The 27223-nt window shown below is 36.8% G+C and overlaps 2 protein-coding genes across 4 annotated transcripts; one reads left to right on the top strand and one right to left on the bottom strand.

Annotated features, from left to right (window-relative positions):
* Window positions 1–50: 50 nt before the first annotated feature.
* Window positions 51–22436, bottom strand: LOC122018707 (6-phosphofructo-2-kinase/fructose-2,6-bisphosphatase-like). Of its 3 annotated transcripts, XR_006121878.1 has the most exons (24): window positions 22169–22436; window positions 22005–22068; window positions 15386–15672; window positions 14514–14714; window positions 13911–14120; window positions 13143–13238; window positions 12972–13070; window positions 12813–12842; window positions 12505–12558; window positions 12151–12204; window positions 12003–12080; window positions 11560–11651; window positions 11431–11488; window positions 11270–11344; window positions 10028–10075; window positions 9472–9569; window positions 8466–8541; window positions 2619–2681; window positions 2432–2523; window positions 1211–1279; window positions 1044–1107; window positions 901–966; window positions 410–800; window positions 51–327 (listed from the first exon to the last, which is right to left on the bottom strand). XR_006121878.1 is itself a non-coding variant. In XM_042576109.1 (23 exons), the coding sequence occupies exons 1-23, from the start codon at window positions 22328–22330 to the stop codon at window positions 723–725; spliced, it is 2214 nt and encodes a 737-aa protein (XP_042432043.1). In that variant the 5' UTR covers window positions 22331–22436; the 3' UTR covers window positions 51–722. The 3 variants fall into 3 exon arrangements, 1 of the variants encoding a protein (XP_042432043.1); XM_042576109.1 differs by having other exon boundaries at window positions 51–800; XR_006121881.1 differs by lacking the exon at window positions 51–327 and having other exon boundaries at window positions 717–800; window positions 901–974.
* Window positions 22437–24220: 1784 nt separating this feature from the next.
* On the top strand, window positions 24221–27223 carry LOC121999855 (pyruvate decarboxylase 1-like). Its single transcript, XM_042554491.1, has 6 exons — window positions 24221–24739; window positions 24811–24974; window positions 25050–25700; window positions 25774–25894; window positions 26752–26940; window positions 27037–27223. Exons 1-6 carry the CDS (start codon window positions 24221–24223, stop codon window positions 27205–27207), a joined length of 1815 nt encoding a protein of 604 aa, XP_042410425.1. The 3' UTR covers window positions 27208–27223.

Genomic DNA, 27223 nt, shown 5'->3' with positions numbered 1-27223 from the left:
TTTTTTGTTTTAATGGTTTGCAACCCTTCAGAGATAGCATACACCAGAAATGCCAATCTCGACAGATTCTTTTCAAATATATTCATTGCACATTTGAAAATACAACCAAAAGATAGGGAAATTACAGTAAAAAAGAACTAAATATTGAAGGATTCAATATGTTATAGATAGTTTTGTTAAAGCAAGTAGCAGATGCTGGATTAGATCTTTAGTTGATATCAAGCTCCCGAGCAAGTTTGGATCTTCTTGGTACTTTGGCTTCTTCAATTATTTCATCAACTCAGGTAATTATCAGCACGCGCAACCTGCATAGATATCATTGAATTCCTGCAAGAGCAGGTTAAAGTTCCAGATGCGGACTTCAAAAAGACTATTGTTTCATGCATCGAAAGGCGGCAATATGATTCACCTGTTCAAAAAACAAGGTTGCTAAGTTAAATGACCTTTTAAATCTGTTTGTGCTCCAAGAATGCCACTCTATGTAAGCATGAACAAAATACACAAGGTCTTATAGCTCAAGAACCACAAAAGCACACAAAATATTGACAGAATAAGATTGTTTTGATGAACTATGCCATCTCTATTGTTGATAATTGTGGCCATAAAAATTGGAGTGGCTTGCTCTTCCATTCTGTAAATCATCACACAAGTGACAACCAAGGAAGGTAGCAATGTCAACTGGATGACATTTTAACTCATGCTCGCACCACCATGAAAATGAATTAACCCATGAGCTTGTATCTTTTTTCTTGGACACCAGTGACACCCATCTGTATCTCAATTATTGTATGAAATGGTACCTACATGAGTAGAAAGATACCGAGTCTTAAGATTATGAACTGTTCTATCAATACTAGAATAATCCTGGATCTATTGTGCTGAAACATTGTACTGACTAACCTCAATGAGAGGAATTTCGTTCAATGGCCTGTCAGCAAAATATGCATACAATGCTCTCAACACTGCCTATAAGACTAAGAAAAATTGTTATGTGTTTCTCTCTGAGAGTTAAAAAGTCATAAAAGCAAGCATTCAGGCAGTACCTGGTGAGAAATAACGACAACAGGAGCACGCTGTCGTTCGAGCTCAATAATTACGGGCTCTAACCTGAAAGTATAAACAAATTGAGTAGCTACGAGGCATTTGTGAATTGAAGTCTGTAACTGGAAGCACAAATACAATCAATTGAATCAAATCATTTGAAAAAAACCTTTGGATGATATCCAAGTATGATTCTCCACGAGGGTATCGATATCTAAGCTTGTCCTTCTTACGAGATCTAAGATGAAATTAAGATCAAATGCATGAAATGACAAAATAACCAAAAGAAGTAATTAGTGACTCAACTGGTATTCTAGAAAGTGCAAAGAAATTGTCTCTGAAAGCATTCAGAGAAAATGTTGTGAAAAATTCATTTTAAAGCATACAATTACACCAAGAAATTCCATTCTATGAAGTAACATGAGTATCTCAAAGAAGAAATATTGCTAACTCGAATTGAATTGTAGTTACTGAGGTTTGACTCTATTTTCTGATCTCAATCAAAGAACTTTTCCCCCCGTCACCTGGCTCCTATAAACATGTTTTTTTTAGTCCTGTCACCTGACTCCTAAGAGCATTAAAGAGAAGAGTCGTGGTTCATCAGCATCAATGAATAAGAGTTGAGTCTTCCAACAAAAAGCAAGAGGAATTCAAGTTGAGGGTCAATTATGCAACTCACAGCATCCTCGTGAAAACAGAACTCTGCTACTTTATCTTAGAATGCAAGCAAAGATGCCTAAACTCATGGAAGATCATATATTAGACTTTCTGGGAATAAGCTCCAGGCAGTTAGCCAAGAGGGCAGATCCTCTAGTTCACAAAAAAAGTAGACTAGGGGATGGATCACTTGCAATTGTGGCCGGATCGTGGCCGCAATTGGTTGTGATCCCTCCCAGGCTCACCGTCCCCCAGGTTATAGTTTGAGTTGAGATGGGTGGCCGGAGGCCGCCAGCAATGGACAAGTGGCCAGACAGCCTGGCGCCGAATGGGGGCGGCCTCCGGGAGGCCTCCAGCCACCCACCCCAATCTAAACTATAACCTGGGGGACGGCGAACCCAGAAAAGAATCGCAACCAATTGCCGCCGGATCACGGCTACGATCCGGCCGCAGAAGTGGTCCATCTTCTGATCCACTTTTTTGTGGACCAAGAAATCTGAGCTTGTTAGCCAACCTCTCACTAATTTTTTGAATTCTTTCCCCTTCAAGGAAACTTCTATATTTGCTTCATCCAGACAAAAGAAGGTAAAACCTAGTCCTTTCCATTAAAGTAAACAGTAAAAAAATGTACTTAATTTCCCATGTTCGATAGGAATGCCTAAACTCTAATACCATCACTATTGAAGCAACTTATCTAAAACGAATAAACTAATACATAGCATTTTTTGCATACTCATATTCCTCAGGCATGTTTTTCTTTATTTCTTCGTAAGTCATTCCATCACATACTCCAGCATTTATCTCTTCAAGAGCACGCCATTGTATCTATCAATATTAATCATGGCATTAAAATGACAAAATTCAACTGATCAAAAATGAAAGTATATCAAAATTCAAATCTCAGTGCCAATAGACCATACCTTTGGAAAACCAACAATCGCACTTGCAGTTAAAATGGTTCTTTGGAGTGTGCTAGTCCATATCTGAGATAATCAATGAAAAGTGAAACTGGTATAAGAAATAAAACTACAGTACCCCAATACAAGTTACAAGCTAAGTGATGTGATGAATCATTTAACTAGCTAGCGTCAAAACCTATAATACACAATACAAATACATATTGACAAGATCCTAGAAAGAAATGTTGTGACATGATAATAAATCTCAGAACTAAAGCATAAGGTGTTGCTCATATAAACTAAGTTCACAGAATCCCTTTGCTATCCGTTGGAGAGCAAACCATTGCTCCATGTCTATCATGAAGAAATTTTCGACCATTTATTTCCAAAGATCGAAGCTTCCCATTTCGAATGGTGGAGATGCTCGGATGTTATATCCGAATCCATCTCGGAAATTCATTTTGAAGTTGAGCTCCTTTGATAATGAGTTTTTGACTTGTTGAAATTTAGGGCTTTTCAACTTCTTCTTCTTCTAGCCCTTCTTTTGATGGTTAGTCTAATGAAGAACGACCTCACTCTAATACCACTTATTAGGATATGTAGAGTGGGGGTGGGGTTGAATAGTTTCGTTCACTTCTTCAATGGTGATTTGCAGCAAAAAATTTGAAAGCAATGCTAACACCTTTGTTTTACTTAGTATCCACCTTCTTTTGATGACTAATTCAAGGGTCCGCTCCTCACTCTCACAGATACACTATGAAAACCTCTTTCCCGGAGGTGGAGAAGCCCGTGCAAGCTCAAGCACGAGAATACAAAAGAGAACACGAGAATACAATAAGAACAAGGAAGTAAATACAAATACAATGAACACCTACTCTAGATCTCTTGTTGCTCAGAAATCCCTCTTGTTGACTTGGAAATGTAGCAGCACTTCATCTCAGAATCTCCTAGGACTGGCGGGCCGAACACCTCGCGAAACCCTCTTTTCTAGGGTTGTCTCTCGGGCTAGAAAACGTCTTCTAATTAATTAAACTTACCTCTAATCGATTACCACGTTAGACGACCGTTAAACACATGTAGAACGACTTTTTTTTGCCCATCTAATCAATTGATGAGCCATACTAATGGGTTCGACATCTTCTAATCGATTAACCAATCGATTCAGAAGCTTTATGTTCTCTCGAGAAAACACTCTTAATCGATTACCCCTAATCAATTGCTCATCGATTCTAGCAACTACTGTGCTTCGCGAAAACATCCCCCAATAGATTACCCCATAGTTTGTAGAATCGCGATCCTACGCAGAATCGATTTAGGGTCAGAATCGGATCGATCAGACTCGGATCGTAGAATCGTACGATCCTACCAAAAACCCTTAAAATCTTATCATACATGATTAATAATTAGAAAAAAATACTTAAAAACTCATTTACATATAAATAAATAACTAATTTTGTATATATATGCAATTATTTATACTCAACACCTCAAATTACATTACTACATGTATAAATTTAAATTAACTTGTAATTCAACTGTCATTCTCACATAGTAATAATATTTATATTTTCATATTATAAAATGAAAGAATATAAAATTTCTATTAATACAATAATAATAACACATTCAATGTCAAAAATATTTCCTTGATTTATAAGATAATTCAATTTAAAGGTCAACAAAGCACCTAACGTATATAATAGAAGCTATTGAATCAATAATTAAACATATGTTTAAATAATTTAAAACCCTAATAAGATGAAAAAAAAGATAATAAAAAAAACATAAAATCTTCTAGACATCCAAAAAGGATTTAAATGATATTTTTTGGGTTTGAAATATGGTGGTTATGGATAAACTTTGAAATTTATTAAAGATCTCTGAACGAGCTTTGATTTGATATATTATAGGCCCCGTGGTTCAATCCGAGTCAAAAGTTATGACCTCACAAAGATTCCACCGATCCTGCTCCGATTCCCTGGATCGATTTTGGGCTTCCGGATCGTAGGATCGTACGATCCTATGATCCGGATCGCGATTTTGCAAACTATGGATTACCCTGTGCTTTGCGAAAACAACCCCTAATCGATTCGGCCATGCTGCCTAATCGATTGGGGCCTATTCCAATCGATTAAGCACTTTGCTTGATCGATTAAACCTAGGCAAATCGATTGCTCAACCCTAAACTTTAAACTTAAGTTTAAGGTTCCTTTGCCCAACTCTAAAGTTATCCGTGATTCGTTGGGGCTTCCCATTGCCTTGCATTTGGTTACCCTTGATCTGCAGAGCTTCTTCACCAAGTGTCTAGTCAACCCTTAACCCATTTGGACTTTCCATCTCGTGCCAACTTCCAGTTAGACTTCCGATCACCAAGTGTCCGACCAACCTTTCACCCACTTGGACTTTTCCTTTGCTTAGCCCCGCTAGGACTTCGATTGTCTAGTTCCTAACTAGGTCTTCACTGCCTAGCTTCGCTAGGCTTCCACTGCCTAGCTTCACCCACTAGGGTTTTTCTGTTGTCTAACCTCCAATTAGGATTTACACTGCCTAACCTCCAGTTAGGACTTTCCTGGACAAGTATCCGATCCTCCCTTGACCTACTTGACTTCTCTCTCACAAATTGTCAAACATTGAAACATAAGCTCGAGTTAAACTAATCAACCTTGATCCGAGGATCATTTCACTAACAATGTGATGAATCATTTAACTAGCTAGCGCCAAAACCTATAATACACCATACAAATACATATTGACAAGATCCTAGAAAGAAATGTTTTGACATGATAATAAATCTCAGAACTAAAGCATAAGGTGTTGCTCAGTGATCCATGCAACATGAGAAAAGAGATAAAAGCAAATATTAAACTTAAAAGGAACATCTATTATAAGATGAAGAATACTATTAGGGTCTCTTAGGTACTAGGTGTAGGTTATTTAGTTGACCATTTTTGTTGGGATCTATTTGCGAAAACAAACCAAAACGCAACGGAAATCGATCCCTTCAGAGGTTCATGCGAATGAATAACTACTCTTGTGACTACTCTACCGAATAGGATTGTTACCTTTGATGCGTGAACAATTCTTGAAAGTTTACTAGTCCGGTCGATCTGAGAGTGATCAGAATGTCCACGCCTCTATGGTAACCACGCGAGCACGTCCCTTCCTTCACCCCACGAACTCAGGAATTGAAGAGTCTCACACACCTTTACCTTCTTGCTAGAGATGGCTATTTAAGGCGGCAAAGAGAAAATGCTAACTCTTCACCTTTTTGCCCTTTTTAAAGATATGACTATTTAAGATAATAAAAAGAAAAGGCTAACTCTTTGCCCTCTTTAAAGAGAAAAGACTAACTCTTCACCTTCTTTGCTCTCTTTAAAGAAATGACTATTAATGCTTCTCTTAGCGGACTCTATAGTTGGGTTGGACCTTAAAAGAAAAAGGAAGTGTATTGAATTAACTCATTAAATCAATAAACTTAAGGTTTGAAACCAATTTCGAACTTAAAGCTCAGACATTTTAGTCAAATTAAAATAAACCAACTTTCAAATCAACACACTCTTTATGTGTGATCCAATAAGTTCTCATAACATTGACAGTGTTTTTAAAACTATTTAGATACATAAGAGTGGTATCTAACAATGTATCATTGCTACCCAAGTAATGAGACTGTTGAGATTCGACCTGTGTGTGACCATTATCTTGTAGAGCTCTGTCCTTTGTCCATGATATCGAGATTGATTCATGAGGTATAGATCGTGTCATCTTCTCATCAATCTATGTGTTTCTTGATCTCTAAGTAGACTCAACCAAATAAGTTTAATATCTCATATTGAGTTATTTGAACATGACCATACATTTCAATAGTCTTGCTTAATCAAGAGACTCACAAATATCTCTTTCGTTATATGGAACGGACAAATCCCATCTACATCATTCACATCTCTCTGGATAGCTCATTGCATACAAAGTAAACAACTTTATAGTCCACCTTATTATAAGTGACGTTTGTTGATACCAAAGTACACAACTTCTTATGTAGGGAACCATAGTATATTCAAGTCTAAGGACTATTTATACTAATAGTCATTATGAGAATGTTTATGACATATAACAATCCATGAAACTTCTCATGGCAGGTCAATTCAGTACAGATTATCTAATATATACCTATGTGTCAACTTGATATCTTATATCCATGACTTGTGAGAATAAGTCATCAATTGACCTACATGCTAGTCTTAACGTATTAATATTGCCCTTGTATATTAATACTTAACTAGGAATAATTAAGAATAGTATTTTATATATATATCGACAGTCTCCCACAATTAATTCAATCAATTGACATACTATAGACTAGAACCTACTATTCTAGGGCACTTTCTTTACTCATCTAGCACAAACATGAAGTAAATATAACAAACAAAGCATTACTTTTTATAAATATGATACAATATGTCAATCAACTTATGATTGACTCTTAGGGCTGATGACACTAACAATTTTTCTAGAAGAGTTTTCCAAAAAGTATTCCCTTTAGGGATAGACTAAGCCAACCTCCCTTCATCTTCTATCCTTCTAACTCATTTGCCTTCTGCTAGTAGCCTCTCCACACGCAGATAGACCTTTTGCTCATCTTCAACTACCCAATCATTGTTTCATCAATTAGTGCATAGAACTGCCACACCTACCCGCCCAACACTACTGCCAATCCAAGCTTCAACCAAGATACCAACTTCACCTTCATCACTTCCACCACCTTGTTCACCTTCATCAATTAGCGTAACCTCATGAAAGGCCTCAAGGTGAACTCGTCCATCCACAAGCATATATGATGCGAGTTTTCACAATGTTAAAGTTGCTACGAGATTCAAGCTTGAATAATGGATGAAGATGCTTGCACTTGCAATTATAATATGCGTTGTACTAGATCAGGAAGAGATGGTAGTTTTCTAAAAGAGGCATCAATTGGAGGGTACTAAGGTTGCCGATGATGATTGAGGTAGGAGGTGTGCAGCTAGTAGATGAAGTATGATAGTATATATTTTTTAAGCTTTATCTCTTTTTCCACTTTTTTTACCTTTTCCTTTTAATACTTTTTTTTTTCACTTTTTTTTCTTCTTCTTTTTCAATCTTCATAATTCTCTTTATTTTTATTTTATAATTTTCTACGAATGGAAGTACCTTTCAGCTATTGAAAGAAGGCGATCACGGGATGAGTCGTGGATGAGAGGTAACCAGTATGAAACCCGAACTACAAGTTTCAACTCTAATATCAATTGACACAAACTAAAATTGAACTCTCTGATCACTTAGAAAACATCATGACAAAATTGATAAGCAAATGGTAATAAGTATCTCATACAAAAAAAAAATATCTTTGTGACACAAAGAATCAAGAAGGATTTTTTTTATTAACTAAAATGTTACATGGGATCCTAGCCCTTCTTTATAGAGTAGATTTATTCTTTGTAAAATAATGACTCAATTTATTCCAATAAAAATCTTAATTGACTTTAATTAAAAAAAAAATCTAAACAACTTTTTAAAATCCCCCAATTATTTTTCTAGAAATATAATAAACTGTAAAATAAATAAATAACTTAAACAGCTTTAAAAATTATAACAATTTTAGTCCTAACTGTGTTACACGTTGAATAATTTTAGTAAATAGGCCTACGCAAGCAGAATTTATTTCACCTAAATCAACTTTACCAATATATATAATTGTGGTAAATTCTCTTACTCGTAATACAGAAGTTAACTAGAAAACAACCTGAGGTGTTTTACAGGACTTGAAATATTAGACAAGAATGTAAGAACAAACATGAATGTTTATTAACAATGCCAAAGAAAATGAGTTCTTACAGAGGCTGTCTTCTCAGATTTCAGTCTCTTCTCGACAAAGTTTGCAAGTTTCTTCGCATAAAGTTCCCCAGCTTCACTGCCCCCAAATTGAAAGATGTCAAGCTCTTATGCACATGGATAATTGGAGTTAATATCTAAGAGATCAAGTATAGAAAGAATGTGAAGCAATTATCCTGAATCCTGCAGGCTGACACTACAGCTCATTTTACAAATTTTCCCTAGTGAATTGAGAAAAGACTAGATGCATGGTTGGGCAAGTCTTGATAGTTGGACATTTGGCAAACTACAAAATGACCTTAGGCATTGCAAAAAGTAGGATAAATTTTTAATGCAATGGCTCCTATCATGGCTTAAAGAAAAGTTCTACAAAATCGTAGTTAGAACTGCTATGTTATATGGAGTTGGATGTTGGGCTATGACTCGAGTACATGAGCAGAAGATGAGAGTTACAGAGATAAGGATGGATAGAATAAGAAATGAAAGTATTAGAGAGAAAATCAGAGTTGCATCTATTGGGGAAAAACTCCGAGAGACACCTTTAAGATGGTACGGGCATATGCTTAGATAACCAATAAATGCTCCAGTTAGGCAATGTGAAACTATGACAAACACGTATATCAAACGAGGTAGAGGAAGACCAAAAAAAAAACTTGGTTAGTAACAATAAAACAAGATAAAATTTATTTAAGTATAGATGATGATCTAGTAGGAGATAGAGCTCAATGGCGTAAAAGGATCCATATAGCTGACCTCACCTAGTGTGATAATTATGATATAATTATGTGAATTAAACTATTGTTATTTCCTTGTACATAAATAATGAAATACAAACAACTCCATCTTTCACTAGAAAAGGACATTTCGATATTTAAGTCAACTTAAGACAGACACTTTAAAGAAGACAATTATCTAAGATGTATGAGTTCATAAAACGAAAGACACTTTAAGACTGTCAACTTAAGATGAAATAATTACAATGTATCTTGCAAAGATGAAGATATCTAACCTCAAAACTGCATCACCTCCGATTCTTCCTCTAACATTGTTTCGACTTTCACCATGCCGAGTGAGCAGAATAGGACGGGGTGTTAGATGAGTGTTTACCTGCAATGTAAATCCCAATAGCATGAATACCAAATGTTTTTACCAATTGTTATGAGAAACAATAGCTTCTTTCTAATATAACATATATGATCCTCCATTTATCAGATAAATTGCCAATATCTCTCAAAATCATCGATTCCACTAATCGATGAGAGAAGAATGTGTCTCCAATCTCATAACCAGGACAATAAACAATTCCGTGATGAACATTTTCCAAATTCACAGAAATCAATGTTTTTCTACTAATTTTAAGTTAGATAGCCATTAATAAACAGTTTCATCAACTCAAAGTTAGAAAATGTAATCATTGCAAACATATTAAAGGGCTTCATGTAGGATGAAAGAGTAGAAAACTTAGTTCTTTCTATGGATACATTTTAGTAAAACTGCAGACTAGAATATCACATGAGGGAGCAGAGAATTTAAAAGTTCTAGAAGATTATCTTTGAAATGTTTACCAAGAAGAAGACTATTCTTCCAGGTAGATAACCGCTGATATTGTTAACCTGAATAGAACAGTAAGAAATCATCAAAAACTTAAACAAACCTTTAGAAGGTGCAAAAAGAAATCATTGATAATTAATGCTGAGGAAGCACATTCAGCATGCATAAACATGACAAAATGCTGACAAGTGGAGGCTATTCACCAAATATCAATGTCATTAGAAAGGCCTAAAGTAATAATTTGTCAGATAGCAAGAAGCAGATTCTGGAACTTGTTAAATGTAACTGAGGCATTAAGACAGCAACAATAGAGTTCAAGTGCGACCAATATTCACCAGTTGACGAGGAACCATCACACAAACTACCCATTTTCTGATGCCCATGTGGTTAGAATGCATAACTCTTTCATGAGGTGTGTATCGCTCACACCAAGTAGTACAAACCTTCAACCAACCTTCGATTCTACTCATCCTACAAACATCATTCCTCTCAGCCTGCTTCCCCTTGAACTGCTTGAAGCTCTCTCCCAATTTTTAAATATTTTGATATATTAATTCTTCTGACACCAAACTTAATGGAGAAGAACTGACACGATTGTGCAAATCCCTAGCATAGATGCACATGGATTCTAGACCAATAAGCAAATAAGCAGATTCATAAGCTCAGATGGATGTGTTATTATTAATGGCTAGTGGTTAGGCCTGATAAGATAATGAGTAAATTCTCATCTCTAAGCAGATTGTCTTAGATTTTGACTTTCTTGGTAAATCTCAATAGTTGTTTGTGGATCTTGATTTGGATCAGCCAATTATGAATATAGTGGCTGAAGGTGATAACCCTTGGAAGGAGCATATATTACTTTGTGTTTTTGTGCTCTCAGTGAAAGTAGTAACAAATGGAATGTGATACTTCAGAAAAGCCATAACATCCTCATATGCTATGTAATTGGCGGAGGGAACTTCAGTTTATCTTTATGGTATGAGCAACTCATTCGTGAACCAACATTAGTCTTGAAGCCTTTATGTATATGTATGACCATGAAATGGAAAGTGCCAATTGCCATGGCACCTTGCTAGTCAAAGATCTGCTTAATTCCAACTTTCCAAGCATAGATAAGAGGGCATGCATATGCGTCAAAGCCTATCAGACATTGATGTGATGTGTCTTCTGGTAAAACAGTCCCTTAAAGGAATGAAGCTCAGGTGAGGGAAATAATTCTGCATCCAACTATTAAGATAAAGAAGAAATGAACTTACTTGTATCTGCCCTCCTTGTCCATTGACCATGTCAATCATTTTGATATAAGAACCCTCTTCCACCGGCTCATATGCCTAGAAAGGAACATATATTTTTCATGAGTAACTGAATATGCACATGATAATATATGCATGTAGAACAAGTGAGTTCTGTTTAAAACCTTTTCATAATTGTCTAAGCGCTCTTTAAAATCTCTCATTCCAGCTTCGAAGTCTATTCTGTAGAATAATCATTGTGATTCTCATCATGGCTTATTAACCTACGTAAAGTTACAAAATATACTACTTACTCTTCTGCATAATCAGGACTTTGTTGAATTTTCAACCGTATATTGCTTTCGATTATGCGCTCATCATTGCATATTGTTTCCAGAAATATGATCTACAAAGCCAGATAAGCATCCAGGAAAAAAGGAACAAAAAGAATGGACAGTTCGAGGCAATTTAAAAGTCAATGTGAAATAGAAAGGGAAGTTAGGAACAAAATTTACACTTTCCAATTTCAATAGTGCACGTGATAAATCAAATGAGGGACCAAGAAGTTTCAAGTTTTATCCCATCATGATAGTTACAAATGCACTCTCATAACAGTTACTTACTTTCTGAAATCCAGTGAAACAGAAATAACTTAAGTTGGGATATTAACCAACTAAATTGATTCTTCATTTTAAAAGAAGTAGCGTATTTAAGAAAAAATGCCAAATATGCAACTGAATCTGATTCTTGTAAGTACCTTGCATTTTCCTGCAGCCATTTTCATGAGCATATTCCTACGTTTTCTGCTGCTATTTGTGGCATCAAAAATACCAACCTATGAAGCACCATAAAGAGAATGAATTACGGCATTACCTCTTTTATCACAACAATGATTAGAATTTTACCTGACCTCCTTCCTGCATCCACGCTATCATATCATCCATAGCCAAAGCTGCAACCTAAATATTGAAGATGAGTATAATAAGTGTGCTCCAAATAATTTTTGTCCAGAAAAATGCTGAGCAAAACACTTTTTAAAATCTGTTTTAGAAGGAAAACCATATGATAGAAGTAGAAAACTAGAAATACAACTGAAAATTACGTATAGACATAAGATATTTATTGATAGGCATTCCCAAATGTAGCTGGAACCCATGAAAGAAAAACCGAATGAGACAAACTGACATAGATTTAGCACTTGTGTGACTCATAGTCAAAAGCAAACAAACAGCAACTGTAATGTAATGCTTATTCCTAACCTCATTGCGTGCTTCCATACCTTCTGGATTGTCCCCACGAAAAAAATCAGCCGACTGCATAATGAAATTTGATTTACTAAGCATTGAAAATAAAAGGAAAATTGAGTATTTGATGAATGCAGAAATATGGAAGAACATTGCAATCTATGTATGTGAGAAAGATAATGGATTTAAACATCAAAATAAGATGTTTATAAATTCTATTTCAATTTATGTAAAATAAAATCCTACATGTGCTTTTAGTCTATATCATAAATGGCTCAATCAACACTGACCATAAAAGAGAAAACAACAACTCACTAATATACCTGATTTGTCCCAAGCTTAAGGCGGCGATACTGTTAGTCAATGTACATGCAAAAGAAAAGCAGGTTAGTGTTTTACTGGATGAAATCAGGTAACAAAACTTCAGTTTAACCAATTTGACTCATGTCATGAAGGCAAAACCAAGAAAATCAAATCTTTACCTTCCCAACATTAAAATGTTTTGTTTCATGGCCCAACCATCTTAAATACCTAGTAAGCTTGGCTGCTGTGAAGGTCTTTCCTCGGGCTGGCAAACCAACCTATAATATCACAAGACAATAATGTAGAGCAAAGAAGCAGATAAAATCCAAAGAAAAATATCATTCTGTTACCAGGACAATGGCCAACCGACTATCCTCCTCCGATCCAAGCATCTGATCAGCTACAGCCGCAGCTGCAACTGCTCCAGCAGCTGCTGGCATTCCCTTCTAGTTAACCAATGAAAAATAAGAAGAAGAATCAGTATATGGATAATAATCAGAGCTTCTCAACTAGAGACAAAAACTGATATGAGAATGTAATAGTAAGCACTGTCGGATGTCATACTTCTAGAAATCCATAAAAAAAACTAATAACCTATCTAATATGTATTTTTCTACTACTTGAAGATGTATCATAAAGTAATCCAACTCTCAATTGAGTGACACCAAAACGCCAATGTCCTTATCAATTTTTTTTTTTTTCAAAAAATGGTCCAGCCTCTACCCACCCCCAATAGACCGTGTCTGTCAGATGGCATAGCCAAAGAAATCCAATAAACAAGCCATCTATGTGAATTTCTACTATTTAAATGTACTTTATTACAATCCAACTTTGAATTTGGTCATGTCCACATGGAAGTGCAACAAGCTTATGTATTTAGGTACCCAGTTCAGCAATTTTATTTACCCTTACTAAAACTCACATCTTGAAGTACAAGCAAATTTGTTGAAAACATGACAATATTTTGCAGCAGAAAAGTATGTGATTGGTATTTGCAATGAGCACACTAACTAGAAAACCAATAGATCAACTAATATTGAAAGAAATTAATTACAAATGCAGAATGCCAACAGTGATTTTCTCCAATAGACAGAAGGATTATTTATGCCTGAATAAACCTTTGTTTCACTGTCCAATTTGAGATCAAATGTGAATGTGCCTCCGCTAGCTGATTTAACAAGTCTAGGAGAGCCAACACCCCTATCGACAAAGAGTCCTTTCTGACCATCTTGCTTTGGCACTGGTGAGAATGCGCCAACTGACTTCGACTCTACCATACCAGGAACTGGAAGAAGTTCAGGAGGATCTGAGATAAAAGTATCCATGTCCTGAGAAAAAAATAAAAGAAAATAATAGAAGGAATGCGAGTTTATCAATCAAATTAGTAGTACTCACTGAAAATAAGGTTAACTATGTCAGAAGAACAAAATATTATCAAGCAGACAGAATTAGAAATGATACAAAATTTAGAAAGATCGAACATAAGGAAAGATTGATGTCAAGGGAAAACAAATTGATAAATTTCTGAAATAAACTGGTAACTAGATAACTGAAACTGAAAGGGTTTGAGTATCACTTAAAAAACATTTTACTCCTGCCTTTACAAGAAAGACAGTGCATGCAATGGTGTGAGCATATATATTCAGGCCAGAAAATGTCTTTATGTTCCTAATGAAAGGATATCTCATTCTCAGAACTACAAAAGGGTTGCAAGTCAGTACCTCACGATGGTTAGAGGAGTCACCAGCTTTATTTGAGCCATATGAATCACCAGTTGAGGCATCATATTTGGAGAAATTCCTATTAGATAATGATCTTGGTGTCTCTGTCAAGTTAGCTGCATAAGCATCATCAACAATGGAAGAGGGTGCTGGAACAACATAGTGTTCTAAATCAAGCTCCAAAGTGGGCGTTGAACCATTCTGGTAGGAAGAATGGATGAGTGTGAAATTGCAGCAAGCATACAAAAAATGCTAATTGGTAGTAATCAAGAGAGACAAGGATGAGAATATCAATACGAAACTTGAGAGAGGAGATACCTAATACATAAAATAATATCACCATAAATTATTATATCTAAAATAAGTAAATTCAAGCAAAAATCTATAAACTTCCAATTATTGAATTTGCAGTTGCTTTTTACCATCTGTAAGTATCACACTAGAGAATCGATATGCAACATATGAAAAATTAGTATCCAGATTATTTCAAATGCAAACACTACCAAAAGCCAAAGTCTGGAGAAATCCATCTGAAAATTGTTACAAGCAGTTGTCAACAGACACTAACTAGAATCTGAATATCGCTATAGGCAGACCATTCTGAATGCTTAAAAAACCAACATTAGCATTCTGTAAGACCTCCATAAACCAGTATTAGCATCCTTCAATACCTCCTAAAAAACAGCATTATCTAAACTGACAGACAGCAGAATTGTTATTTAAGGTTATATTACGTTATACAATAATGCAACAGTCACACATATCAAATCATTATGACCTGAGGTAATAAAAGGACGACAGGTAATGAAGAACCACTCATATCTAAGCTAGCAGTAGATAATTGATTAAAATGCCGTTACTTCCAAAAGTACCTCCACCGCTACGTTGATACTGACATCCGGAATCCCTCGAACTCTCGATGGTTCGATATTTTCCTGATAAGCTCTCCAGCTTGCAGCAAGATCAAACGGGGACAAAATGTCGACCTTGATGAACACCCTAAACTCGAGCACCTCATCATCGCCAATCTTGAAAAGTGCCGGCCTCGAATCCCCCTCCTCCAACGCCCCTCCCGTGAGAAGCCGGTTCTGCCCCTCCTCCACCACGCACGTCCCTGTGTTGTTCTTGGGCTTCAACAAGAACTTGAAATCTAGTGTCTCTACAAAACACCAACAGCCAGTCAGCTACAATCCAGTATCATAATTTTGGGGTCATAATTGTAATTATAAATGTCTAATGTCACCATCTAAATAAGTCATAATCAAAGTGGTCAAATTTATAATTAAGGAATATGACTTAAGGGCTTAATTGTTATGAATATAATAATGTGGATACTATGTGCAATTTCTAATTTGTTGAGGGGCCAAATTAGAAATAAACAACCTTATGCTTCTATAAATAAGGGGTATGGTCTCAGTTTACAGATAACTTTTATGTTTTGTATCCCATCGACAAAACTCTCTGAATATTCAGAAATCTGTAAATTGAAGATCATCATCCAAATCGACGGCAAACTATGGATGCTGGTACGCTTCTGCAATTCTAATCATTTTGTTTATTTCTTAAAAATTGAATAGAGTTTAGGATTTTACGTTGAAATTTCTCAACCCATTTTCTTCAATTGGTATCAGAGCAATCTATTTCCAATTCTTAAGAAATTATTCTGTTTTGTTTATAATATGCCTACTATTATGTATGCCCATCGCTTATTCATCATCATTGTATTCTAGGTCATGGTTGGCATGGAATGAAGCATAAAATTGGGGAAATTCGATTGTGGTATGAGCTATCATAATAGAGTATACATTGGCCAAATCCTTAGCCGATTTCAAATGTCGGCTCCGGTGTTTGTTTTTTTTTTCTCGGCGGCCGGAAGGAACGGTTGCATCAGGAGAGACAATGAACAATGGTGTTGTTTGAGAAAGTTAGGTCTTTTGGGAACTTTTGATTTTAAAAAAAAAGCGTTGGTTTCAAAAAGACGTGTTTTTGATTTCAGGACGTGGTTTCAAATTGGTAATTTTGATATATTTTGGAGAGGAAACCAACTACCACATTTTTTGCCATTAATTTCATAATTTTTTTGAATTTAGAATATTACACGTAACACTTATATAAGTAACATAATTGCTCATTTGACATAATTACCCTTATTGTATTCCCTTTAATGATAATCCATTAAATTTATTATTTGGATAAAATAATTTAATTAAATTATTTTATAATATTAATTTAATTGGATTATATGGGTTCTATTAATATCTATTATTTTAAATTAAATTAAATTAAATTTGAATTATATGTCACCAAAGTGACCTCTATTATTTGAATTTAATTTTAATTGAAATATTGAGATATTATTGAGGTATTAAATAAAGTATAAATGTGTATATTTATGTGAGTATTAGTTGACCCAAAGGAAGATTTATACTTAACAAATTATACATTTACTTGTGATAATAAACACATAACAATTATAAGGATTTATTTGTTATTTTTCATGAATATATTAAATTGACCCAAAGATAGGTTTATTATTTGTCATGCATTATTGTTAGTGTTTGATTATTACAGCAAGAGTACCAATTGCAAATAATATTAATGTCCAAAGACTTAATATTGTTGTTGCACTAGGTATCTTTAGATGGGTTTTACCATTTATTTTAATTGATTCAAATGAGCATGTTATTTATGTCATAATTCTTATGTTCTCTTTTCAGCAAATGTTGCTACTATTTCTGCTAACTTAAGTTCAGTGTCGATCCTTAATGGTATAAATTTTAAGGATTGGAAGGAGAACATTCTTATTGTTCTTGGTTGCATGAATCTAGATCTTGTGCTTAGGACAGAGCAGGCCACTATTTCTACAAATATTAGTTCCTCTAAATAGAGGGCTAAATACGAGAAGTGTGATTGCTCTAACCGCATGAGTCTTATAATCATCAAATGCAGTATACCTGAGACTTTTAAAGGTGCAGTGTCTAATAGTGTCACCAAAGCTAAAAAATATCTCGATGTGATTGAGAAACACTTTGCCAAAAGTGATAAGGCAAAAACAAGCACAATTTTGAAAAGCTAGATTTCCATGAAGTATAAAGGCAAGGAAAATGTTCGAGAATACATCATGGAGTTTTCCCACCTGCATCAAAGTTGAAGGCACTTAACCTTATATTGTCGAACGACATGCTTGTGCATTTAGTGCTTATTTCTCTTCCGAACCAATTCAGTCAGTTTCAGATCAATTATAACTGTCAAAGGGAGAAATGGACTCTTAATGAACTCATTTCTTATGTGTTCAAGAGGAAGAGAGGTTGAAGCAAAACAAGGTTGAAATAGCCTATTTGGCAAGCACCCCTATAGATAAGGGCAAGAAAGGTCCTTATGTGAAGAAACAAAAGTAGGATCATGAGCCTGATCATGTCAAGAAAGAATGTCCTAAGTACCATGGCATGTGAAAAAAGATATATTTTTAAATTTGGTCTGTTTTGAAGTAAATTTAGTTTCAATACCTAGAAACACTTAGTGGTTAAACTCCGGTGCTACCACTAACATAAGTGTTTCAATGCAGGGTTGCCTGAGCTGCTGAAAACCAAGTGGTGTTGAAAGATGCATTTATGTAGGTGATGACAAGTCAGTTGAAGTGGAAACAATAGGGCATTTTAGATTGTTGTTAAGCACCGGTTATTATTTAGACTTAATAGATACTTTTGTTGTACCGTCATTTTGACGAAATTTGATTTCTGTTTTTAATTTGGACAAATTAGGTTATTGTTGTTCATTATTTAGAAATGGTCAGTTCATTTTATCTATTAATTCTACTGTTGTTGGAACCAGTTCACTTATAATTTATGGCAATCTATATATGCTTGATATAAATGCTTCTTATATTGAAACTCTGAATGTGGAATCACGTGTTACTAAGCGCAAATTTAATAATTAAAAGTCAAGTGCCTTATGACACAAACGTTTAGGACACATCTCTAGAAATAGAGTTGAACGACTTGTATCAGATGGAATTTTACACTCCATTAATTTTACAGGCCTAAATATTTGTGTTGAATGCATTAAAGGTAAATAGACCAAAAGAAAGAAAGAAGGTGCATATACAGCCACAGAAGTATTGGAATTGATACATACGGATATTTGTGGACCATTTCCAACACCTTCTTGTAATGGTCAACAATATTTTGTATCATTCATTGATGATTATTCTAGATATGCATACCTGTTTCTTATTTATGAAAAGGCGCAAACATTGGATGTTTTCAAATCATTTAAGATTGAAGTCGAGAATTAACTCAACAAAAGAATTAAGAAAGTCAGATCTGATCGTGGTGGTGAATACTATGATAGATATGACGGTTCAGGTAAGCAACATCCAGGACCTTTTACTCAATACCTAGAGAAGTGTAGAATTGTCTCACGGTACACCATGCCAGGCTCACCAAGCATGAATGATGTAGCTGAATGATGAAATCAAACTCTTAAGGATATAGTAAGGAGTATGGTTAGTCATTCAACCTTACCAGAGTCACTCTGGGAAGAAGCATTAAAGATGACAGCTTACATTCTAAATTGAGTACCTACTTAACAGCTACTAAAACACCTTTTGAGCTTTGGACAAGGTGAAAGCCAAGTCTCAACATTTTCATATTTGGGGATGTCTGGCTGAGGCTAGACTGTATCGGCCACATGAAAGAAACTGGACTTCAGAACAGTAAGTAACTACTTTATTGGATATTTTGAGTGATCACGGGACTATAAGTTTTATGATCCCAAAGTCAAGACCATCTTTAAGATGGAAACTGCAACGTTCTTTGAGGATATTGAGTTTGGGTGGAAGAATAAAGTAACAAACCTTGTCTTTAAGGAGGAATGTATTCCCATTACTCTTTAAGAGGAAATAGTTTATATTCCTATGATTGCTTCTTATTCCTGTGAGTGATTAGGATGCAATACAAGAATAACAAGACATTCTTAATCAACTCCCAGAAGAACAAACTCAACAACCTTAAGAACCAGTGTATGAAGAATAAGTGCCTTTACGTAGATCCACTAGAGAAAGGCAGAGTGCTATTTCAGATGATTACATAGTACAAACTCCAAGAACATGGTATGGCAGAGGATGATCTGATCAACTTTCGTCAATCCATGCAAGATTTAAATTCTCAAAAGTGGATTGAGGTGATGAATGAGGAGTATAAGTCAATGCAAGACAATAAAGTTTGGGAACTTGTCCTATTACCAGAAGGTGTGAAACCCATTGGTTGTAAGTGGATTTTTAAAACCAAACGGGATTCAAGCAGTAATGTGGAAAGGTATAAAACACGTCTTGTAGCTAAAGGTTATACTCAAAAATATAGGATTGACTTTAAGGAGACCTTTTCTCCCGTTTCAATGAAGGACTCTTTAAGGACAATCATGACACTCACACTTCGATATGAAACTCCATTAGATAGATGTGAAGACAACTTTTCTCAATGGAAATATTAAGGAAACAATCTATATGGTGCAATAAGAATACTTTGTATCAGGAGATCCAAATAGTATGATTTACAAACTTAAGAAGTCCATCTATGGGTTAAAGCAAACTTCTTGTCAATGGTATCACAAATATCATCAAATAATCATCTCATTTGGTTTTCAGGTAAATGTGGTAGATGATTGTGTATATCATAAGTTTAGTGGGAGTAAGCATATCTTCCTGGCTGTATATGTTGATGACATTTTGCTTGCCACAAACGATATAGGTATGTTAAATGATACCAAGAGATTTCTATCTAGATATTTTGAAATGAAAGATCTTGGTAACGTATATTTTGTACTAGGAATCCAAATACACTAGACCGTTCTCGAGGTATTCTTGGATTATCACAAAGGAACTATATTGATAAGGTGCTTAAAAGATTTAGCATGCAAGATTGCAAACTAGGTAACACCCCGGTCACTAAAGGAGACAAGTTTAGCCTTAAACAATGCCCTAAAGGAAGCCTCGAGACTCAAGAAATGCAAAAGATTTCCTATGCTTTGGTTGTAGGAAGTCTTCTGTATGCTCAAGTTTGTACATATCGGATATTGCGTACATTGTTAGAGTGTTGGACAGATATTTAAACAACCCGAGAATGGATCATTGGAAAGTAGCAAAGAGGGTAATGAGATATTTAAAGAGAACTAGTGATTACATGCTCACGTATAAGAGGTCAGATACTCTTGAGATCATGAGATATTCTGACTCTGATTTGCGAGATGCCAAGATAGCATGAGATCCACTTCAGGTTATGTTTTTCTATTGGTTAGTAGAGCTATTTCTAGGAGAAGTGCCAAATAGGCATTGATAGCTTCTTCCATTATGGTAGCAGAGTTTATAGCATATTACGAGGCATCTAATCATGAAATATGACTGAAAAATTTTATCTTTGGGTTTCGTATTTTGGGAAGGGCTGAGAGACTACTGAAGTTATTTTGTGACAATAGATCAGTTGTATTGAATTCAAACAATAATAGGAGCTTGAAAAAATCGAAGCACATCGATATCAAATTCCTTATTGTGAAAGAAAGAGTACAAAGTGGTTAGATGTTGATAGAACACATAGGAACAAACTCCATGAAAGCAGATGTTTTTACGAAGGGTTTACCACCGAATATCTTTTATGAGCATACTACTCATATGGGTGTTATCAAATTTGATGAAGTCTAGATCTAGTGGGAATTTGCACTATATATGTTTTCTGTGCATGTTTGGTTATGTTGTTGAAACTTATGTAATTAGAGATTTTCTGATCATATAAAGTTCAATGTTTACTTCATTGCACTTTATATAACTTAAGTTAAAGTTTTGATCTCACTTTGGTTAAGGAGGACCAGTTAAAAATTGACATGTATAGATCACCTTGCATGTAATTTTTATTCTAGACATTCATAATTGATCTATGTCATTTGATTATATTGATGTACGTGACCATTGATAGTTTATTTGTCATAGATACAACAAAGACTACATTGATCCTATGTCTATAAAATTAATGAACGTGATTGTTAAGGAAACCCTATGATTATAATGACAAAAGTTTTGAGTTCACATTTATAAGTTTACACATATGGCCTAGTGGGAGATTATTAAAATTTTAGGGTCATAATTGTAATTATAAATATGTAATGCCATCATCTAACAAGTTATAAATTAATGTGGTCAAATTTAGAATTAAGAAATATGACTCAAGAGCTTAATTGTCATGGTCCTAGTTTGCAAAGATAACTTTTATCTTTTGTATCCCATTGGCAAAACTCTTTGGATATTCAAAAATCTACAAATGAAGATTATCATCCAAATTGACAGCAAACTATGAATTTTGATACGCTTCCGCAATTCTGATCATTATGTTTATTTTTAAGAATTGAATAGAGTTTAGGATTTTCTCAACCCATTTTCTTCATCCAGGACATAGAGCTACAATCTTGTGTTGCATAAGCGAGGTTCAAGAAAAAAAATTATACCGTGATCAGGAGGCACGACGAAGCTGAGCTCCCACATCGAGGCCGATTCCCGCGCCATCGAGAGCTAAGTGGAAAATATAATCGCCGAACAACGGGAACTGTCATATACCGATCAAAGAAGAGGAGATGGGAGAGAAAATAGACACCAAGGTAAGAAAGCATACTGCTTTGGCAGCGTCCCAGGAGCCAGTGATGGGGATGGAGCCGTAGACGTGCGGGACGAGGTCGCCTCGAACCTTGAAGTTCTCCATCTTGAGGGCGACGTAGAGCTGCCCCTCCCGGCCGCCGTGGGAGCAATCGGAGTTCCTGGAGGCTCCAGTACCCATGGAGGGAAGGGAGGTTTGGGTGGTGGAGATTCGGATACGGCAACACGAGCGAGGAAGAGATGGAGCGGATGATGCGACAGTGGATGCGACGAGACGGGACACGAGATTTATGCGAGAGTACCGTTTAATCGTACAACGCGAAGCCTCATTTAAACCAGAACAGTACTTGGGCCGGATCTTTATCAGATGTGGCCCTGGCCCAGGCCCAGTTAGGCCTATTTTTATTAGTTCCAGTTAGAACTGTTAATTTGGGTTAGGCCCGTCGGGTTGGCCCGTCCCGCCAAACAATTTAAGTGGGTTGGGTTAGAATTTTATCAACTCAAGTCCGCTGTGGGTCGACTCGCCTAGGCCCGTGACCCGCGCGGGTCAGCCCGCTCGGGCTTGGGTTGACTCGTGGGTTGAAAAACATATGTAAATTACGTGTTAGGCCAATTTATTATCTTTCTTTATTATAATTTTAAAATAAAAATAGTACTTTTCATCAGTACTCGTTTGTGTTTATTTATATTTAAAATACATGTTTATATATACATTTCATTGTAGAAAACTTTTTCGAATTAAAATGTTGTAGATATGAAATATTTTTTAATTTATTTTAAAAATTTTTGATGGGCCCGTGGATTGGCCCGTCAAATTCGTAACCCGTCTTAGAATGGGTTGAGTTGGAAATTTCTCAACCCGTTAAGTTGGTAGGTTGACCCGTCCCGCTCCATCAAATAGTTAGTCCGTCACAGATCGACCCGTCCCTTCACGGATTGGTCCGTCTGACAACTCTAGTTCCAGCACTCACCGGCCATCTGGAAGTGATAGAGTGGGGATGGATCCCTACGGCTCGGGCGGCTCACGATCGCAGACGCGAGTCAATACCCTCGCGTAAGAAAAAAGTTGGCATTTAAAAGAACATGTCACACACAAAAAAATATCATTCTGTTCACAGAAAATTATGCATTCGTGAGTCATTAATTAATTGAGGAAGAATGATCGTTTAGTTAAAGTGACACGAAATAAAAATAAAGTGAATTTTGCAACTGTCATTAAACATTTAATGAAAGAAAATATTAGACTATATTTGAAAGTTATTATTATTAGTAAATAAAAAAATATATTATAGAAAGCATGTTTAAAATGAGTATTGTTGTCATTTTTTTAAAAAAATATCATTCTAAACTCTATACCATGACGGTAGACCAATTAAATAATAATCGTGTTTCATAATAAGAATAATATTTCTATTTTATACACCATTTTTTTTGAAGGAAAAAAAGCGGCGTGAATTCCACATTAACAAAAATTCCGCAAGATCCAAAGGTCCGCGCCGCCGTAAACAACAACACGCTCCCTTCCGAGTTTTGCTTTTCCATAATAAACAAAAAACACGAATATTTGTTGACGTGATAATAATTTATTTATTTAATATATATAAAGTTAATTTAATAAATAAATTTAATAACTCCTTGTATATTCAACTAGTTAATATTAATGAATAAATCATATTCATTTATAAATTTTTTATTAATATGTTAAATAAATTATTTTTTAAAATAAATAAATTTAAATTGAGAGTTTGATGATAAATTTAAATTGAAACTTCGATAAAAACTAAACCGCCTTACATTTAAATTTAAGTTCTTAAAGAATAAATTAAATTAAATTTAAATAATTATTTTTATTATATTATTAAATAAATTTAAATACGTATTCGACCTGGCTAGCTTAGAGCCGACCCTTGAACGTGAACAACGCCTCTGTATTTTTCCCCATTTTATAAATTTAAATGTTTTTGATCATGTATAAATACTAACTTCGTTCAGCAGGAATAGCACAAATCGAAGCAGAAGCGAAAAAAAATTGAGATTTTTCAGGCGGTCCTTCTTGAGAAGATCGGCGGCAATGGACACTAAGATTAATGGGTCTGTCGACGTGGCGGCGGAGCCGACAGCGAACAGCGTGTTGGGCAGCCCTCCGGCGGCGCACTGCGATCACATCGCACCTTCGACGACCGCGCCGGAGGCTAATTTAGGCCGCCACCTCGCGCGCCGCCTCGTGCAGGTGGGTGTCCACGACGTGTTCTCCGTCCCCGGAGATTTCAACCTCACCCTCCTCGACCACCTCATCGCCGAACCCGGCCTCCGCCTCGTCGGCTGCTGCAACGAGCTCAACGCCGGGTACGCCGCCGACGGCTACGCCCGCGCCCGAGGTGTCGGAGCGTGCGTAGTCACTTTCACCGTAGGCGGCCTCAGCGTGATCAACGCCATCGCAGGCGCCTACAGCGACAACCTCCCAGTAATCTGCATCGTCGGAGGCCCCAATTCCAACGACTACGGCACCAACCGCATTCTCCACCACACCATCGGCCTCGCCGACTTCTCGCAGGAACTCCGCTGCTTCCAGACCGTCACTTGCTACCAGGTAAAATTTGAATCTTTAGCTCTTCTCGAAGCTCAAATTGGAATCTTGTGGCCGTTGAAATGTACATGCAGGCGGTGGTGAACAACCTCGAGGACGCTCACGAACTCATCGACACCGCCATCTCCACCGCGCTCGAGGAGAGCAAGCCCGTCTATATCAGCATCAGTTGCAACCTCGCCGCTGTTCCTCATCCCACATTTAGCCGCCGGCCCGTCCCCTTTTCGATCGCCCCAAAGTAATTAAACATCTTGTTAATTAATTACAGATGCAGAGCAATTCAGCGTGTCATGTTTTGTTCTATGGACGGCAGGTTGAGCAACGAGATGGGTCTGGCGGCGGCGGTGGAGGCGACGGCGGAGTTCCTGAACAAGGCTGTGAAACCGGTGATCATCGGCGGGCCCAATATCCGCGTCGCGAAGGCCGGGAACGCCTTCATGGAGTTGGCGGACACGTGCGGCTACCCAATCGCGGTGATGCCGTCGGCGAAGGGGATGGTGCTGGAGCAACACCCCCGCTTCATCGGCACCTACTGGGGCGCCGTCAGCACGGCGTTCTGCGCCGAGATCGTGGAGTCCGCCGACGCATACATGCTCGTCGGCCCGATCATCAACGACTTGACCTCCGTGGGCTACACGTTGCTTCTCAAGAAGGAGAAGGCCATCGTGGTGCAACCGGAGCGCGTGGTGGTGGCCAACGGTCCCGCCTTCGGCTGCGTGCTCATGAAGGACTTCCTCCGGATGCTCGCCAAGCGGCTCGAGAAGAACACCACCGCCTACGAGAACTACCGACGTATCTTCGTCGCGGACGGAATGCCTTTAAAGTGTGCGCCAGAGGAGCCTCTGCGAGTGAACGTGCTGTTCCAGCACATACAAAAGATGCTCTCCGGCGACACCGTCGTCATCGCCGAGACCGGCGACTCCTGGTTTAACTGCCAAAAGCTGAAGCTCCCGGAAGGCTGCGGGTATAATTATTAAATTAATCGAGCTCATTCTCAATCCAATTCTACCAATTAATACACATATATTCTTGACTAGGTACGAGTTCCAGATGCAATACGGATCCATCGGTTGGTCGGTCGGTGCAACTCTGGGCTATGCGCAGGCCGCGAAGGGGAGGAAGCGTGTCATCGCCTGCATCGGCGACGGAAGCTTTCAGGTACTTCCAAAATCGATCCATCAATTTGATGTTGTATACTTTGGGTTTAAGTCCATGATTTTATTCTTGGATTTTTCTCAAACTGTCTCATATTAATAGAGATATCATACATTCTTTTTAATCTTATAATTTTTATCAAATCTTTTCAATGTAAAATTTTAATTGAAACCCAACCGAAGCAAAGGATTGACCCTATATGCGTGAAAAGGGTAAAAATTAAAAAACAAAACTCATCTAGACAATAAGAGATATGGTAAAGCAAACAATAGATAGACCAAACAGGACATTATTAATTACTAGTTGCTAATATTCATAGGGGTGTAATCGAGCCGAGCCGAGTCGAACTCTTGGATGTTTGAGTTTAGTTCGTTTATAATCGAGCCGAGCTTGAGCTTTATTTAATAAATATATTCATGACTCACGAGCTTATTCGAGTTTTTATCGAGCCTAAATGAACTTAATAAATATAAATTATAAATTTAAATATTCATTAAAAACTAAATTATATATTTTAAAAAAATTATAATATTCTTGTTAAAATTTATAATTTTATTCTAATAAATAAATTTAATATATTTGTCTATGTTTTTCATAAGTAGAGTGTAAAATCTATAAATTCAATATCAAAACTATTATTTTTTTTATTTAAAAGTTGATTTATGAGTTTAACGAACATGTTCACGAGCTAACGAGCTGAATATTATGAAGCTTTAGTTTGATTTGTTTATCTTAACGAGCCTCATTAAACGAGCTCAAACAAGCTTTTATCGAATCGAGCTTCGAATAGCTCATGAACGGCTTGACTCATTTACACCCCTGTTATATTCACAAGTTAATTACATGCACGGAACTTGCAGATGACGGTGCAGGATGTGTCGACGATGCTGAGGTGCGGGCAGAACAGCATCATCTTCCTCATCAACAACGGCGGCTACACGATCGAAGTGGAGATCCACGACGGACCGTACAATGTCATCAAGAACTGGGACTATGCTGCCCTGGTCGACGCCATCCACAACGGCGACGGCAAGTGTTGGACCACCAAGGTGAACTCGATCGCCCGCTGCTACAACTACAAAATTTAATTAACATGAGCTTACGTCTACATGCAACAGTAGTGACCATGAGCTCTGCGGGTGCAGGTGCGCTACGAGGAGGAGCTGAAGGAAGCGATCGCGACGGCGCTGGGCCCGAAGCAGGACTGCCTGTGCTTCATAGAGATCATCGTGCACAGGGATGACACCAGCAAAGAGGTGCTCGAGTGGGGCTCCAGGGTTGGCTTCGCCAACAGCAGGCCACCAAATTCTCAATAATCTTAATAAAGCTCGA

Source organism: Zingiber officinale, chromosome 1A (genome assembly GCF_018446385.1).
Source record: "Zingiber officinale cultivar Zhangliang chromosome 1A, Zo_v1.1, whole genome shotgun sequence".
Taxonomy (NCBI): domain Eukaryota; kingdom Viridiplantae; phylum Streptophyta; class Magnoliopsida; order Zingiberales; family Zingiberaceae; genus Zingiber; species Zingiber officinale.
This window is presented reverse-complemented; position numbering and strand designations above follow the sequence as displayed.

Coding starts and splice junctions, on each gene's coding strand:
- LOC122018707 (XM_042576109.1), bottom strand. CDS start 22,330: ATGGGTACTGGAGCCTCCAGGAACTCCGATTGCTCCCACGGCGGCCGG. Junction 22,069..22,168: donor CCTGGGACGCTGCCAAAGCA/GTATGCTTTCTT, acceptor TTTTCCACTTAG/CTCTCGATGGCGCGGGAATC. Junction 801..900: donor ACGAAATTCCTCTCATTGAG/GTTAGTCAGTAC, acceptor CTACTCATGTAG/GTACCATTTCATACAATAAT.
- LOC121999855 (XM_042554491.1), top strand. CDS start 24,221: ATGGACACTAAGATTAATGGGTCTGTCGACGTGGCGGCGGAGCCGACA. Junction 25,701..25,773: donor AAGCTCCCGGAAGGCTGCGG/GTATAATTATTA, acceptor ATTCTTGACTAG/GTACGAGTTCCAGATGCAAT. Junction 26,941..27,036: donor GCAAGTGTTGGACCACCAAG/GTGAACTCGATC, acceptor CTGCGGGTGCAG/GTGCGCTACGAGGAGGAGCT.